This window comes from Prionailurus bengalensis, chromosome B1, assembly GCF_016509475.1.
Source record: "Prionailurus bengalensis isolate Pbe53 chromosome B1, Fcat_Pben_1.1_paternal_pri, whole genome shotgun sequence".
Taxonomy (NCBI): domain Eukaryota; kingdom Metazoa; phylum Chordata; class Mammalia; order Carnivora; family Felidae; genus Prionailurus; species Prionailurus bengalensis.
In genome coordinates this window covers 117830459-117848628 of record NC_057344.1, presented here as the reverse complement: position 1 = coordinate 117848628, position 18170 = coordinate 117830459, and the positions used below count along the sequence as shown (strand labels likewise).

The following is an 18170-nucleotide window of genomic DNA, read 5'->3' as shown; positions in this document are numbered from 1 at the left end:
AGGAATAAACCTAACCAAAGAGATAAAAGATCTGGCATGCTGAAAACTATAGACAGCCTAGTGAAGAAATTGAAGATGACACAAAGAAATGGAAAAGCATTCCATGCTCATGGACTAGAATAACAAATACTGTTAAAATGTCAATACCACCCAAAGCAATCTATACATTCAATGCAATCCCAATCAGAATAGCACCAGCATTCTTCTCAGAGCTAAAACAAACAATCCTAAAATTTGTATGGAACCAAAAAGACCACATGAATAGCTAAAGTAATGTTGAAAAACAAAACCAAAGCTGGAGGCATCACAATCCGAGACTTTAGCCTCTACTACAAAGCTGTAATCATCAAGACAGTGTGGTATCAAGACAGACACATAGAGCAACGTAATAGAATAGAGAACCCAGAATTGGACCCATAAATGTATGGATAACTAATCTTCGACAAAGTAGGAAAGAGTATCCAATGGAAAAAAGACAGTCTCTTTAGTAAATGGTGCTGAGATAGCTGGACAGCAACATGCAGAAGAATGAACCTAAACCACTTTCTTACGCCATACACAAAAACAAACTCAAAATGGATGAAAGACCTAAATGTGAGACAGGAAACCATCAAAATCCTGGAAGAGAAAAAAGGCAACAACGTCTTTGACCTCACCTGCAGCAACTTCTTACTTGACATGTCTCCAAAGGCAAAGGAAATAAAAGCAAAACAAACTATTAGGACCTCATCAAGATAAAAAGCTTCTGCACTGCAAAGGAAACAATCAACAAAACTAAAAGGTAACCAATGGAATAGGAAAAGATATTTACAAATGACATATCAGATAAAGGGTTAGTATCCAAAATCTATAAAGAATTTACCAAACTCAACACCGGAAAAACCAATAATCTAGTAAAGAAATGGGCAGAAGACCTGAATAGACGCTTTTCCAAAGAAGACATCCAGATGGCCAACAGACACATGAAAAAATGCTCAACATCACTCATCATCAGGGAAATACAAATCAAAACCATACTGAGATACCACCCCACACAGGTCAGAATGGTTAAAAGTAACAACTCAGGAAACAATAGATGTTGGCGAGGATGTGGAGAAATGGGAACCCTCTTGCATTGTTGGTGGGAATGGAAACTGGTACAGCCACTTTGGAAAAGTGTGCATGTTCCTCAAAAAATAAAAAATAGAATTACCCTACGATCCAGTAACAGCACTACTTCGAATTTACCCAAAGGATACAGGAATGCTGATTCATAGGGGCACATGTACCCCAAATGTTTATAGCAGCGCTATCAACAATAGCCAAATTATGGAAAGAGCCCAAATGTCCATCGGCTGATGAATGGATAATGAAGATGTGGTTTTATACATACAATGGAATACTACTCGGCAATGAGAAAGAATGAAATCTTGCCATTCACAACAATGTGGATGGAACTGGAGGGTATTATGTTAAGTGAAATAAGTCAATCAGAGAAAAGACAGATAGCATATGTTTTCACTCTTATGTGGGATTTGAGAAACTTAACAGAAAACCATGGGGGAAGGGAAGGGGAAAAAATAATTTCAAACAGAGAGGAAGGCAAACCATAAATGACTCTTAAATACAGAGAACAAACTGAGGGCTGATGGGGGGTGTGTAAGGGGGAAGGGGAAAATGGGTGATGGACATTGAGAAGGGCACTTCTTGGGATGAGCACTGGGTGTTGTATATAAATGATGAATCACAGGAATCTACCCCCAAAACCAAGAGCACAGTGTATACACTGTATGTTAGCTAACTTGCCAATAAATTCTCTTGAAAGAAAGAAAGAAAGAAAGAAAGAAAGAAAGAAAGAAAGAAAGAAAGAAAGAAAGAAAATAAGCTTGATTGATTAGGAAAAAAATTTAAAGATAGCACATTGTAAACTGTTTTATTTTTATTCACAAAAATTAATCTACTTTGAAATTTCATATAATGTAAGAGCAGATCTGAGATGTTTCTGATTACACCAGCAAACAGGAAACATGTCTTGGGATTATCAAGTTTCATCAGAAAGACACATGCTCTCTAATCTCATAAGCAACAGAAAGGGATTGGACAAACCACTGCCTTGCTATAATACCTTTAAAGACTAGAAAGGAAACTGTCAATCAAACCAAAAACTGAGAATAAGATATTTAAGAACAAATGGTAAAACTCTTATGAATCCTCCATAACTCAATTCATTCTAAATCAATTCAACAAATTTATGCAGTAGTGTTAGACACCAAATGAATAATACATGATCTCTCAAGGAACTGCAACAGCCTTAAAATGTTCTGTATCCTGTGGCTCTAACTCTATTATCAACTTCCAGGACTCTGCTCCCTTCCCTTTTGTCCATTTACAGTGTGGTGTTCAAAGATGCTTTCCACTATGATGTTCCTTACAGATGATTTAAGGACTCTTTGCATACCCAGACACAAAAGAAAGGAGCACCATACCAACATAGACTTAGTCTTCATTTTTTGTAAGTGTTTATTTATTTATTTTGAGAGAGGGAGAAACAGCATGGGTGGGGAGGGGCAGAAAGAGAGGGATAGAGAGAATTCTAAGCAGGCTGCATGCTGTCAGTGCAGAGCCTGATGCAGGGTTTGAACTCACAAACCATGAGATCAGGACCTGAGCCAAAATCAAGAGTCAGATGTCTAACTGACTGAGCCACCCAGATGCCCCAAGACCTATTCTTTAGATGGTGATTAACACTTACTTCATATTTACTATTGTTTCAGGTCTCATTAATTAAAGGAATACACTGCACTGGCTGTAAGATAAAACCTATTTTCCCAGTTCCATTATAAAACTATCAGTCTACCCTTCCAAGGAAATCAATGGCTCCAGAAGAGCCTGTTACTAATTCTTGCAGTTCTTGTAGTTCATTCTTGAAAAATGAGTTGAGATTCTCAAACAATGTAGGTGTGCCACAAAGCTTTTAGGAAGAATCAGATGGGAATTATTATCAACCTTTCTAGCTCTTATGGAAAGATTTCAAAACATAGGATTTTTAAGTCATAAATACTATGAAGCTGAACTCCTTCTCCATCATTCGTAAAGGTATTTGGCAAATTACTTCACATAATGTTTTAGGACTTGGTTTCTCAACAGTGAAATGGAGATCCTATCACTTATTCCTTGAAGTAAAGAGCAAAAGATATAACACATTCATGAACTAGAATGTAAGAGTCTTCTACAGATAATATTTTTTTCTCTCTGGGCTCTACCTGTATTTACCAGCTCACACTTGTCAACTGCTAACTTCTCAAGGGCCTGGTATGAGCAGGATATAACAGTGGTCTACCACAAAAGTTCTGTGCTGATTCCAAATTTGAAGGAGGTAAAACTTCAGCTGGACCCAATCAATACAAGAAAACCATGGCAAGTAAAACGGCTTAAAGCCTGTTATCCTGTGTTTCTACTGTAGTATAATGAATTATGACAAACCTAAAGGTTTAAAACAGTTTAAATTTATTATCTCACAGTATTCATGAGTTAGAAGTCCAAGCACAACATGGCTAGATTCTCTGCTTACTGCCTGACAAAGACGAAATCAAGGTGCTGCACAGGCTGAGCTCCGATCTGAAGGTTCTAAAACTGAATCCACATAAAGTTGGTTCCTTGTAGTTGTACAAATGAGGACCCCATTAACTTGTTGGATGTCAACTAGGGACCACTCACTGCAACTAGAAGCCAACTGCATTCTTTTTCATGTGCCCCCTTCTTCATGTTCAAACCAGCAATGGCACATCAGTACTTCTCACACTTTGAACCTCTGAGTTCTTCTCCCACCAGTAAGAGAAAGCTCCTTACTTTTAAGGGCTCATTTAATTACACTGGGTCTGCACGGGAAATCCAGGATAATCCTACTTGAAAGTAAACTGTGCTACATAAAATAATATTATCAAGGGAGTGCTATATTACCATATTCACAGATTCTAGGGATTAGGGCAGACAGCTTTGAGAGGCCAGTCTAAAAAACCTGCCCCCCATATCCAGTTGTCCCAAAAGAAATGAAAAAAGGAAAAGCTATATTCAGGAAAGCCTTTAACTTTATTAACTGTATAACAGAAAATAAACTGGAAAAAATGTCTAACAAAATCAAAATGTTTATATGTTTATCCCAAGAGGAAGAAAACATGGAAAAGATAAAAAACAAAATGAATTATTGGGACAGCAGGATTGTGAGGGAAGGTTTATGCTTGATTTCATTTCCATTAACATAACTACAATTTTCTTGAACAATAAATATTACCAAAGGAAAAACAAAGTCCTAAATGTTGAAGGAATTTGGGTCAAAGATAAAAACAAAACCAGGCAAAAACAAAGATTCTGTTCCCTTGGAAGGAAAATAAAGGTAGATCCAATTAAAGGAAAAGAGCTGGACAAAGGCATGACCCTCAGGCCAACCAATACCTAAGAATTAAGGAGCTTGAAAAAGAAATCAAGAAGAAAACAGAATTAGAGCACAACCAAGATATTATGACACAAAGTCCAGTGAGGAGGCTGTTTCAAGAAGAAAGACAAAGTTAACAGTATAAAATGCTAAGGGAAATTCAAGATAGACAAAACCTATGAAACAGGCCTGCTAGATTTGGCTAAAAGAAAGTTAGCAGGGACCTTTGTGAGAGTAGTTTCACAGAAATAATGGGGGATGGAAACAATTCTGAAGCAGGCTAAAGATTAAGTGGAAAGTAGCAGATGAAGATGAGTGTTGAAAACTCTTTTTATGAGTCTTCATGTGAGGGGGAAGAAGCCAATAAAGAAAGAGAAGTTGTGAATACAGAACAGAGAAGGGATAAGAAAACTGTTACTCAAGAGGCAGGAAGGGGCAGGATCTAGAGCACAGGTAGAAGCCCAGGTCTCACATAAGAAAGACAGTTCTCACAGTAAGAGAAGAAAGGGAAGAAATAATGTGTGTGGACCCAGGTAGTTTGGCTGTCTAAGAAGGGTAAGGGAGCTCTTATCTGCTGGTTTCTAGGGGCTCTACAAAATTTAAAGACAAAATGTTCTGCCTTTAAGTGAGAACCTTTAAGTGCTAGCCGTTGAATGTCTGCAGAGAACAACAAATATTAGCAAGAAATGCGATAGAAGAATAGACCCAAAACACACAGAATTCTAGAAGTAGCAGCAACCGATGAAACTGTAGGTTTTATTCTCCTTCAGTAGGTCTTGGCAACCTGGAAGCAGACACAAAAACAAGAGTACCAGCTGGCTTTACTCAGTATTACATTTCCTGTCTGGATAATGGTAAGGAAACTAAAGACAAGACTCAGCAAACATTTTCTGTAAAAACTCAGATAGTCGTTATTTTTAGACTTTGTGGATGGCACGATCTCTGCTACCACTCCCCAACTTTGGTGCAAAAGCAGCCATACACAATACGTAAGTGAATGGGCATAATGTGTTACTAATAAAAACAGGTGGTGCCCTATATTTGACTTGCCATGGCTGCAGTTGACCAACCCCTAGTGTAAGAGAAAGAAATAAAGATACAAAAAGGGACTCGTATCAGAGGGATCAATAGGCTAGAACTTAGAAGAGCTGACGAACTAAAGAGAACTGAAATTCTACAGCATGAATAAACTAGAACATATATTAGAACAGCATTGTCTAGAAAACAAACCTTTGAGCCTATTTCACAAACATCAATAGGGTCATTATCTCCACAGCAGTCTGTACTATTATCCTTTCGACAGGGATCTTCCCAAGTCTAAAAAAAAAGGGAGAAGTGAGGCAAAAATATAGGTTAATACTCATTAAAATGTATCTCAGTTTTTTCACACGATCAAAGTTTTGCAGTCGTAATCCAAAGGAAACATTTTCAGAAACTACACAAGCTCCATGCCAACATGCCAGTAAAACCTTAAACATCATAATAATTAAGACAAATTTACAGTATTTCCTCCCTCCTGCCTCTCATTTTTCTGTGTAATCACATCTGAAAATACAAACATACTCTTCTTCCAAGTTGAGTCAGCATGTAAATTCATGCTCACTTTTCAAGTTTCAGTTCAGAGATTTCCACTGTCTATGCCATTTCCACTGGCTGCCTAAACTGTTGCTTCCATCATTCACTGCTTCCTTTGACATGGTAACAGCACTGAGTCTAGCTTTCCGTGTTTGAAAATACACTTCCTATTCTTTAAATGACTTCTACTAGGAAAAAAACAAAAAACAAAAAACAGCTTTGCCTTCATAAACTAAAGAACAAGATAGTATCTACACCAAATAAAAGAAAAATCTATTTTTGTCTCATTTCATTTCAGTTAAAAAAAATCCTCTATTTTGCCATCAAATCTCAAGACCTTGACAAAAACACAAAAAATTGTCAACTCTATAGTTTACTTAAAAGATATACCTTGTTGGTTACAAAATATACACATGGGCATTTTTATAAATGCACACCACTAACAGAAATGTTACCAAATTTAAGTATCTCCTAGGTACAATCCTTCCCAAAAAGCCTCATAATTACCTAATTCTAAATGGAAATGTGGAAGCTCCCCAAAATTATTTTCCTCAGATTTACATTACAAGATACGCAGAGACTGTGTTACCTCAGGACTGTTATCTAGAGGTAATTTCAGATTATCCAAGCTTGGTTCTTCTAATTTTATAAAGATAATTTTAAAAATATACCCTTATTTATAGCTAAACCCTATAGATAAACTCCAATATTTTCCTTCTGGTGCTAATTATATTTAGGAATAAAATGAACCCACCCTTACCAAAAAAAAAAAAAAATCAGTAAACCAAGATGTCACTACCCCAAATACTAATATTACTAGCAAAATATAAGAACTGACATAAACACATTGGTTCTAGGTGAGAGGCACTTTCTGCATGATACACACAACCACCCCCCCCCCCCCACACACACACGTTAACTTCATTTTACAGATAAGTAAACTGAAGCATAAAGAATTTAAGTTTCCCAAGCTCACATTTTCTAAATGGTGGCAATGGGATGAGACTCAAGGTATTAATTATTAGGCTATGATGCCCAAGTTTCAATGGCAACTGATCAGCAATTACTTTCAGATAAAACCTTATTCTATTTCATGGTTCTCTTCTTTTAAATACCTGTTCTTACTCTCAGAATCTCCCAAGTAGGCATCCATTCACACAGTCAATATTTACTGAGTACCTACTCTGGGCCAGGAGTTAGGAACAGAGATGAATAGGACACAGTCAATACCCTGAAGAATGTCATGTTAATAAATGGTACAGCATTTGTCATAAATGCTATAAAATTAATCTTAATGTGCTGGAGAAACCAAGATGGGACTGAACTATAACTGAAATCAGAAAAGCCAGAAGCAGAAGCAGAAAAATATCTGAAAGGTTCTTCCTTCCTAATGCAGGAATCCTCTCTTGAACCTCCTTTAACTTCACTTCCACTCTCAGGCAACAAATGTGATAAGCTAAAGTCACTCTGACCTAGATTCTAGTCCTACTTCAGTCACAAACTACCTTGGCCAGAACATCCAGACCTGTTTCCTCACCTATTAAAAAAATGGCTAGAGACAACTGCTAGATACATCTCAGTCCTGAGTTCTATGATTGTTAGTTTAGTGGTCATTCATAATCTACATGAATACTACCAGTGAATAGGAAGTTCACAAATTCATGAGATAACTTAGCTCATTTTGATCAGCTTTAATTTTAAGAAATTCTCTCCATGAACTGAGACAAAAATAGTCGTCACATAAGTTTGTACTCTATATGGTTTTAGTAAGTCTTTCCATTTGTTAATTGGTTGGTCTATATTCCTCTCAGAACTCAACTTTCCATATTATCTATCAATTTATTCCTCCTGTTGAGGAAATAAGTACGTAAGTGCAAGCTCTACAATCTTGCCACTTCTAAGGCAAGTTCTTCGTGATTTCCTTTACAGCAAAACACTAGACTGGTTCATTCTATTTCCAGTCCTGTCTTTAATGCTTTATATGCACAGGCCTCAGTTTTTATTACAAAAAGAGATTCACACTAAATGGTTTCTAACTTAACTTTAATATATAGTATAATTTTAAGTAATCACCAGGAGAAGAAATCTTGACAAATTTAAAACTTTGATGACGCCCTCTTGTGGAGTCCTAACTGTATAACTAGGCAGAGAAACAACTAAAAAAACCCTCAATATCCACAAGAGGAAATTCCAAATCTTAGTATTTGCTTCCCAAAAGTTAAGATTAGCATTCAGAACGTAGAAATAACTTCCACAACTAAATAAGAAAAAGGGCAACTCAATACAAAATGGGCTAAAGACAAGAATAGGTAATTTAAAGAGAAAACATGAATGACTTATAAATATATGAAAAGATACCTAGTCTGATCAGAAAAATAAAAATTAAAACCATTAACATGACACTGTGTCAAAAACTTAAAAATCTAATAATGCAAAATATAGTTGACCCTTGAACAACGTAGGGGTTAGGGATGCTAAACCCCTGCACAGCTGGAAATCTGACTGTAACCTTTGTCTTCCCCAAAACTTAACTACTAACAATCTACTGTTGATCAGAAACCTTACCAATTACATAAACAATTAATACATTTTATATTTTATATGAATTATATACCATATTCTTAAAGTAAGCTAGAGAAAAGAAAGTGTTATCAAGAAAATCATAATAAAGAGAAAATACATTTATAATAATGTACTATAAAAACTCTGTATATAAGTGGATTCAAAGCCATGCAGTTCAAACTCATGTTGTTTAAGAGTCAACTGTACTGGTAAGAATGTAAGGCACCTGGAACCCCATATACTGCTAACGGGTGTGTACACTGTAACAATGTCTTTTGTAAACAGTTGACAATACCTAGTAAAATAAGTGTGCAACGCATAGTAGGCAATCTGACTTATAGGTATATACCTACCAGTACATACGTATGTATACCACCTATATAGAAAAATTTTAGCATGGACCCAAGAAAAACATTAAAAAAATGAGAAACTATCAGCAGAAATATAAATAATGTTAATCTCATAAAAAAGATGACTATAAGCTATGAAAATAAATAAATCAAAACACAAAGATTATTGATCTAGCCTAAAATAAATCTTTCTCAACCTTGTGCAGGTGTTTGGTATCATTACTTACAATCTATAAATATTAATCAATACATCTGTAGTCACCATGCTCTGGGCCTTAGGTCAAAACATAACTGACTTGTACAGAGCTGTATATACAGGTGCTTCTTGAGAGCTACTTCCTGATTAATCAGGATTCCTATAACCAGATCAAAGGAAGTAAGATCTACCTAGCCACTATCTATTTTAATAGATTCGATCTGAAGCAAAAGCCTCTATGAGATGTTTTACTATTAGCAGCTACTATCAGCAGCAACAGTGTCAACATTGAAATAATATTCTTGAAAACTAACTATGGAACTAAAACATTTGCTTTGATTATCCCATTCGATATTGACAATAACCTTCTGGGGTGGGTGGTATGATGACAGAGATGTACAAATAGGCCTAAAGAGATTGAGTCACTGGTTCCAGGTTATAAAACTAATAGGTGGTACTAATCGATACTTGGGGTCAATAAACCACATTCATAATGAAATATGAATAATAAACACAACAGCATTACATTAATACTGAAGAAATCTTGGGGATGAGGGAAGGGGTGGGCAAAACGGGTGAAGGGGAATGGGAGGTACAGGTTTCCAGTTATGCAATGAGTAAGTCACAGAGATGAAAGGTAGAGCACAGGGATAGATCAGTGGTATTGTAACTGCATTATATGGTGACAGACGGTAGCTGCACTTGTGGTGAGCACACCGTAACTTAGAGCTGTCCAATCACTGTGCTGTACAGCGGAAAGTAACGTAATAGTGTGTATCAACTATACTTCAACTAAAAAATACTGTTGTTTATTAAAAAAAATTACAGAAAGCTAAAATTTCATGATTCTAGTCCTTTAACACTACCCAGTCCACTAACATTAACAGGTCTTCTAAATATTCACTCAGAAGATATAACATTGGAATAATCCATTATACATGGAAATATAACTGGGAGAAAACAAAGCAAGCTTCTGCTCAGGTCAAACTCAACCTCTGGGGACGGCACTACTGCCAGCGAGGGAGAAGTTCAACAGATCTGAACTAAACACAGCACACTGATGAATCACCAGTAAGTGAGAGAGACTCCTACTTAAACAATACTCTACAGCTTAATGTTCTTCCAAGCACGGTTGGCTTGGTAACTGCTCTTAACACATATCCTGCTGTTACAAGACAAAGCATAAGAAAACGACAAAATCCAATACCATACAAGCTTATGAAACAAACGCAACACACACAATGAATTCATTACCTTTTCTCAAATATTTATTAATCACCTACTCTGTGCCAGGCACTAAGCTAAGCAGTTAGTTGGAAAATGTCAATGTACAACACAGAAAGAATCCCTATCCTCCTGGAGTCTGCATTCTAGCTGGAAGAAATTAACAACAAATATAATAAATAACTAAATTATGGAACGTGTTAGAAGTTGGTAGGTTCTATAGAAAAGGGAAAAAATAAAGTATGAAGCAGAACAAAAATTCAGGAGGCAGGGTTAAAATTCTAGAGGATCATCAGGGCAGACATCATGAAGGTCATTTATGAGCAAACGTTTAAGGAGGTAAGCCATGTGGGGTGCCTGGGTGGCTCAGTCGGTTGAGCATCTGACTTCAGCTCAGGTCATGATCTCACGGTTCATGGGTTCGAGCCCCACGTCGGGCTCTGTGCCGACAGCTTGGAGCCTGGAGCCTGCTTCAGATTCTGTGTCTTCCTCTCTCTCTGTCTCTGCCTCTCCCCTGCTCACACTCTGTCAATCTCTCTCTCAAAAAAATAAACATAAAAAAAAAAAAAAAAAAAAAAAAAAAAAGGAGGTAAGCCATGTGTGTACCTGAGAAAGAGTGTTCCAAGCCGGAGGACACAACAGATGTGAAGGCCTGAGGCACAAGTGTGCCTGGGGAACAAGAGGAATTGTGCAAAGGCCAGTGTAAGAGTGAGGGAGCTGGAGGAGAAGGATGGGAAGCTGGAGATGAAATAAAAAACGTAAATGGGATGAGGGGCTGGCTATCATTTTAAAAGATTAATTCTGTCTTGACACTGACAATGAAGCAAAAAGATATTAGATACAATTATCCTGTCCCATCAACACTTGGTCTAATTTCAATTTTCTATAAACAATAATCAATTTAGGGGTGCCTGCGTGGCTCAGTCAATTAAGTGTCTCACTCTTCATTTCAGCTCAGGTCAAGATCCCACAGTTAGTGAGTTCGAGCCCTCCAATGGTCTCTGTGCTGACAATGTGGAGCCTGCTTCGGATTCTCTCTCTCTCTCCCCTGCCTCTGTCTGCCCCTCTCCCGCTCACACTCTCTCTGAAAAATAAACTTAAAAAAAAAAAAAAACATTAATCAACTTAGTTATTTTTGTTTGGTAAGTAACTTCAATGCGATAGACAGTATATTCTTTTGCTAAAGACTAACACACTCTTTTGGATTTGGGTTTAAAAAGATAGTAAAAATTTCCGGTTAAAAATGGCAGAGAGTGTAATACAGGTCTATTCTTCCTCACTTCCATTCTAGCCACACTGGCCTTTTTTCCTGTTATTCAACACAGTAGGCCTACTCCTACCTTGGGACCTTTACAACTTGCTGCTTCTTGCTGGATTCCCCTAGGGGTCCATGCTACTTGTCCCCTTACTTCCTTGAGGTCTTCACTCAACACCTACTCACTGAGGCCTTCCCCCTATCTAACACTGCAACAATCCCAATATATTATAGCCCCATTCCCGGCTTTATCATTCTCCAACACACTTATCACCATCTGTCACACTGTACATTTTATTATTTTTTTGCCTTGTCACTCTGTCCAGAATAAAAGACCCAGAAGGATCTCTGTCATTCTGATTACTACTTTAACTCCAGTACTGACAACCCTGCCTCGCAACATCAGGCGCTCAAAAAACATGTACTGAATGAATGAACAGCTCTGTGAAGGCTTGGTGTAGAAACAAGAGAAATTGGAAACACTGAAGGAGTCGCTGTGGTAAAATGGAAGCAAGAAAAGACAACTGTTGCAAAACGAGGCTGGAGCACAAAGCAGAGGCTAGACTGATTAGGCAGGGTGGAAGAGCCATGTTAAGAATATCACGTTTTATCCTTTTGGCAATATGAAACCACCAAAAAGGTTCTTAGAGGAGGAAAACATTAGCAGATTTAAGTTTTAAAATGTTATCTTGGATGCTGGATGGAGTATTAAATTTCAGTAGGCAATAGTTCAGGATGCATTAAGAGACTGCCACAGTCTAATTCTGTTATAATTAAAGTAGAGCTACTGTACCTAACAGACTAACATAATCAAAGGTAGGAGCATCTTGAAAATTCAAACATATCTGGAGGAGTAAAAAAATTTGTCAGGACTTTAGATAAACTACAAAAGCTCATAATTAGTAGATGATTAGTAGCAGTTATTATGCTCTATGGGAACCAGTGGTTCAGTTGCTGATTACCCCCATGAGACTGAATTCCTTTAGAAGAAAGATCATATAATAAAAGTACCAGTAGATGTAATAATGTGATCCCTATCCATCTGGCACTCTTCTAAGATGAATGTGCGATAACTCACTTAACCTCAACATGACCATATGCAATAGGTATTTTATCATCTCTATTTAACAGGCAAAGAAAGTGAGGCACAAAACGACACAGTAAGTTACCCAAAATCACATTACTATTACATGGCAGTATGGCTCCAAAACCCACATTCTCAGTCACGTATTTTGCTGCCTTCATTAATATATATTTGCTGCCTTATATTAATATATCATTTTTCTTTGTATACCCAACACCCATACACTGCTTAGCACATGAATACTTAATAAATGTTTAATGAAATAAACAAATACATCAACTTTAGTTTATCCCCTGCTTACTTTGTCTCTGTTTTTGTCTTTCTCTAATTCAAATGCTTCTTTGGCCTTCCCCTCATCCATACATCCTCTCCTACAGACAGTATCCCCTAAGCTTAACAAATTTTTTTTTTTTTTTTTACCCTTTTACTGCTGGGTCAAACCGAATGTCTACTTAGGCACCTGGGGAGTCAGAACACCTGCCTTCATGGTTTCAACAGGCCAGACGTTCTTTTTCTTAGTACATCATTTTAGAAAGGCTTGTTTTAACCAAGAACATATCCATGTGGGTGGTCTAAATGCATCAAAGGCAGGCTGACTCTTTAGAAAACAATTTTCTTTTTTCTTCCCCTGTAAATATTTATTCTACAAGGGCAGCTGGTTTTTTGAGTTGGATAAAGCAAGTCTCCCTTTTTTCAGATATTTCTCCAAAATAATTTTGGAATTTCATGTAAAATATTAAAATTAATAGATAAAATAAAAATAGAAAGCTTAAATATCCAGATAGATGGTCTAATATAGATGGCTTATAATCATACAAATACTTCTCTATATCCACTAAGCCTAGACAAAATTTTCATTCTATATACTCTGAGTTTCACTCACTAAACAATTTGGAAGGAGATATCATTTTCCAGGAGTGAGGAAACATGAAAAGAAAACAAAATGGGATAAGAAAGGATGCTATCACATATGAAGGTATATAAAAGCATAATTTGTCACATTCAAAGAAATGACTGAAGATAAAGCAGATAAAACATTTTTCACTGACTGTTAATAGCCAAGCCCAGAAAAGGAAATATGTTCAAAATGCCAAATATGAGTGTTCTATATTCCTAACTCCAAGAACTTGAGTACAGACATATATATAGTTTGAAAAAAATTTATAGATATAATGAAACTCCCCATTAAAAATTTTTAAATTTACCAATCTGTCAAACTGACACATCCTCAGAACCAATTTAACTTCAAGTAGTCCGCAGGATTTACAAGAAAATTTTTTCAGAAGACAGAGAAGTTTTACCATTATTACAAGAACATTACCTGAGGGAGGGCACCATAATTCCATATATAACCCTTGTGAGGGAAGACATTCGCCACATAGCGTAGCTTGCCATCCTTTGTATCTTGTTTAATGGGATTCAATGGCTCCTTCGTGGCAATCTACACAGATCATGGAAAAAAGGGGGAAGGAGAATGAGAAATGATTAATCCTATATTCAAATTGTATGTTTTAAATCTGGTATTATCAGGTTAAATATTTATATTCTAACTTACTGGTCAAAGACACTGTAAAATAAGCTAAGCCAGCTCTTATTTCTAATTTACAGTGTTGTGTAGAAAAAAACATCTGGAAAGGAAACATCCCATTATAGATTTAGGTATTCTATTATTTATGCATTCATTTCTAATACAAATAACAGAATGACTGAAATGGCAAGAGGATAAAGATTAACCTACTTGCTGTTTTGTTTTTGTTTTTTTAATTAGTAAAAATTAGTGAAAATACTAATTTTGGGCATCTTATCATCAATCTTATGATAAAAAGGTTAACTTAATTTTCACCAAGTAATTTCATTTGTTTTATTTCTATCAAACATACTCAAACTGCCTTGTAAAAAAAAAAAAATCTATCCTATAAAGAATAACTGAAGCCATTTTTTAGTGAATAAACACTGCTTAAATTAGGTAGATTCTCAGATTCTTGATCCTATACCTGAAGTAGAAAGTAGCCAGAATTCGGAAACATTCTGAAGGAAGACCAAAAAAAGAATCTATTATTTTTACTTTTCCCTATCAAAATATTAACCAAAGCAATGCTAGTAATTAGTGACAATTCTCTAAATATAAATTCTGAAAAATACATACCTACATAATAATCTTTAATTAAAATACTTTATAGTATTTGCCATTGCATCCAAAGCTATAGGAAAAGACTTAAATAATGAAAGAAACTAAGTGCCACAAATTAAATTTCACTCAGAACTTTAAGGGATCTTACCTAACTGAAGATGGAACAATAAAATTCTGAAAAGCAAAAGGGAAGTTCTTGATAGGTTCATGCCTCATGAAAAGATAGAAAAGAAAAAAAAAAAAAAAAAAGGTAACCAGGGGAATTAGCAGACACTCTTAGTGTTCATTGATCAAGAGTTGGCCAATAAAATGTTTTCGTTCCTGGTAGAGTAAAATCTAAAGGACAATTAAGTCCTTACAAACTAAACTTGCCATGATTCCCAAATAAGTATATTTCAACTGTATCTATGAACAAAAATATATCTCAGAATCTGTTTAAATAAACCTTGAAAAGATTTGTTATTTTCAAAGACAGAAGAGTCAAAGAAAATTAAATAAATATGTGTATAACAAACTAGAACGGCAAAAATAGAAAACACGTGCTTCAAAGTAAAAATTCAGCTCTATTTTGCTTTTAGAAATGAGATTCAAAGTTCACAAAAGTGTTTTCAATTGTTTGTATCATGAAGTAGTTTGTCAACCATGCGAAATTCAAAAATATTATGCCAAACGACTTGAAACAAAGTTTTTATATCATTATTACTTATAATTTCCATTTGATATTAATAGAAAATATTCATACCTCCATTTTAGCATTTGTCCACCGAGGTACTTCTACAACCATATTAAACAAAGTCTGCAGTTAAAAAAAAACAACAACAAAAAACAAAGAGATCGTTTTTTAAATTTTACCTATCCTTTATCACTCACCTCTTGTGTGACAATGCTTTAGTTTCTTTCCCTACAAAAATGTGTGCAGACTGTATCATACATCTGCATATGCCTTAAATTTCTTCTGAAAAATTAGAGAAGCTGTCTAAAACACAGCAGAATTTAAGCCATCATGTCACTTGAACAGTGCTGCAGTGTCAGAAGTTGCTATATTTCTGGAAATACCTTCACAGTATAGTGACACAACTAGAATGGGGTCAGGAAACCAGTTTCAAGTTTTATTTTCCCACTAAAACAGGAGTGATAGACAGGGTCCATCCTGTGAGCTGAATGTCTCACTTTTCCAATCTGCAAAGTAAGTGTAAATACTCTGTCCTACTCACCACCTACGTAAGGTTGTTATAAAGATCAATTATGTAATTTAAATGAAAATACAAAAAAAATTATAAAATATTTTGAAAATCACAAAGCACTATTTAAATTCAAGTTACTATGATCATAATGTGAAATTAAGGATATCTGCGTAGGTAGGTATCAAGTTTACAAAGAGACAGACTAACGCCTTTCTACACTTAATTTGCTTATCTAGTGATCTCTGGTTCCCTAAAGTTACAAAAGGACTACTACTTCTTTTTATCATGTTTGAATTTTGCACTGTTTAAAGCAAAGCAGATTATAGGTCAATGGTTAGCAAAAATAATTTCCCACAATACTTAGGAATACAAGGCTATAATTTCCTGCAGTTTGGGCCTTATAAAGAGAAAGTCTCAAGGGTAAGGTTGCCTTGCATGCCATTTTGATATCTGTAACTAACAGCTTACCATAGCACAGTAATGGTTTAAAACAGTGTTACACCAACTGTGGCCAAGAACCAGAGCTAACTGCAAGCTGACTGTTATAGGTTCACTTAGAAACATTTACAGCAATCTGATGCAGTAATTTTTAGGTCTGTTGAACCCTGAATTACACTTTTCTTTAATTACACTTTTCTAATAATAATTGTATTTTTTAGAAGTATCAGTTCACAACAGATTAGAAATAAACCAAAAAACTAACCCTTTAGTACAGATCATTTGAGAAAGCAGTGATTAAATATACTTACTCTCAATTGTGCCACACGTCAAAATCACCAGGAGAGATTTTATCAATTAAAAAAAAAAAGCTTCCTAGAGCCCCACCCCCCACATACCCACTTATTTGAATTCAATGGTTTTGAGGCAGGGCACTGCTTATTTTTCAAAGCTCTCCAAGCAATTTTAATACGTAGTCAGAGTGGAGAACTTCTGGTTTGCAGCATTGCTGAACAATATCTGAGGGCTTTCCAAGTGAAACACAAATGCTATTATTAATTCAAAGGATGCCATTTACACAACTAAGTATAAATTTAAATTGAGCCGCAAAAAATAATGATGGTTGTTCAATTTTTCTAGGTAAGACTAAAGTTTACCAATGACAGAACTGCATATCCATAATGAGATGAAGAACAAAGCCAAGAATGAATTCTCAACAATTGCTCCTTAGAAGTATGTCTCATACCTATCTTAGCAACCTCATACACAGTCTTGCTGTTATGTTTCATTTTCTATGCTCTTTCATGAGGTATCCCAGCACCTGTTTAAATATGTCTCAAGTAGCTGTTAAAAAGAAAAACCTAAGTAAATGGCAGATGTTCACATAATTTATTCATCCTTGAAAGCCTGGCTATAAGAGGACAAAGGCATACAGATGAATACTCAGAGGTGATAGAGAAGACCAGGCTAGTGGCAATTGTTTTACACAATGACACCTACCAAAACCACTCAGAGACTTGAATTAGGCCAAAAGAACAAAAGATAAGGTTTGAATCTTAAGCCGGCAAACCATCTCCCCTCATCATTTGTTCTGATCTCTAAAGAACAAATTTCCAGTCTGCTTTTCTTCTTTCCAGATAAAATGCATATAATCTATAATTTTTCAAAGCCAGTGTTAGTAGGGTTATCCTAAGACTACTGTTAATTATAAACCAGTAACAGTCTACTGACATCTAGTACAAAATCACAAAGACACAAGGGGACACATTTCCGAGAAAGTTGGGTATGAGCTAGGACCATTTACCTCCTTCAGTTATCTCCTCCATTTTTCCCTGCTATTTTTGTTGCAAAAACCAAAAAGATAATAAGATACGAAAAAAAGTCAGTAAATTTTATATGCCTTCGGGAAAAATGGGAGGAAATCACCCTTCTTTTCTCTTTCCAACTCTTAAAAGATCAAATAAATTTTCGTTTTGATACTAAAAGCAAAGGCAAAAAAGCAAAAATAAACAAGTGATACCATCAGACTAATAAACTTCTTCATAGCAAAGAAAGCCATTAACAACATAAAAAGACAATCTAGAAATGGGAAAATACGTATTTGTAAACCATGTATCTGATAAGGATTAATATCTGAAACAAAGAACTCCTGCAACACAACAGGAAAAGACCAATCTGATTAAAAGATGTGCAGAGGAATTGGACAGTTTTCCAAGAGACACACAGTCAACAGGGACATGAAAAGGTGCTCAACATCACAA

General features: G+C 35.7%; 1 protein-coding gene across 2 annotated transcripts in view; it reads right to left on the bottom strand.

Moving 5' to 3' along the window:
- PPA2 (inorganic pyrophosphatase 2) overlaps positions 1–18170 on the bottom strand; it is a 92382-nt gene that overhangs the window by 53568 nt on the left and 20644 nt on the right. For both annotated transcript variants that reach the window (XM_043571260.1, XM_043571267.1), the window contains 3 exons: positions 15531–15584; positions 13979–14098; positions 5642–5728 (listed from right to left, as the gene is read on the bottom strand). In XM_043571260.1, the coding sequence (XP_043427195.1) occupies positions 5642–5728; positions 13979–14098; positions 15531–15584 (261 nt within the window). The remainder of the gene's footprint in view (positions 1–5641; positions 5729–13978; positions 14099–15530; positions 15585–18170) is intronic.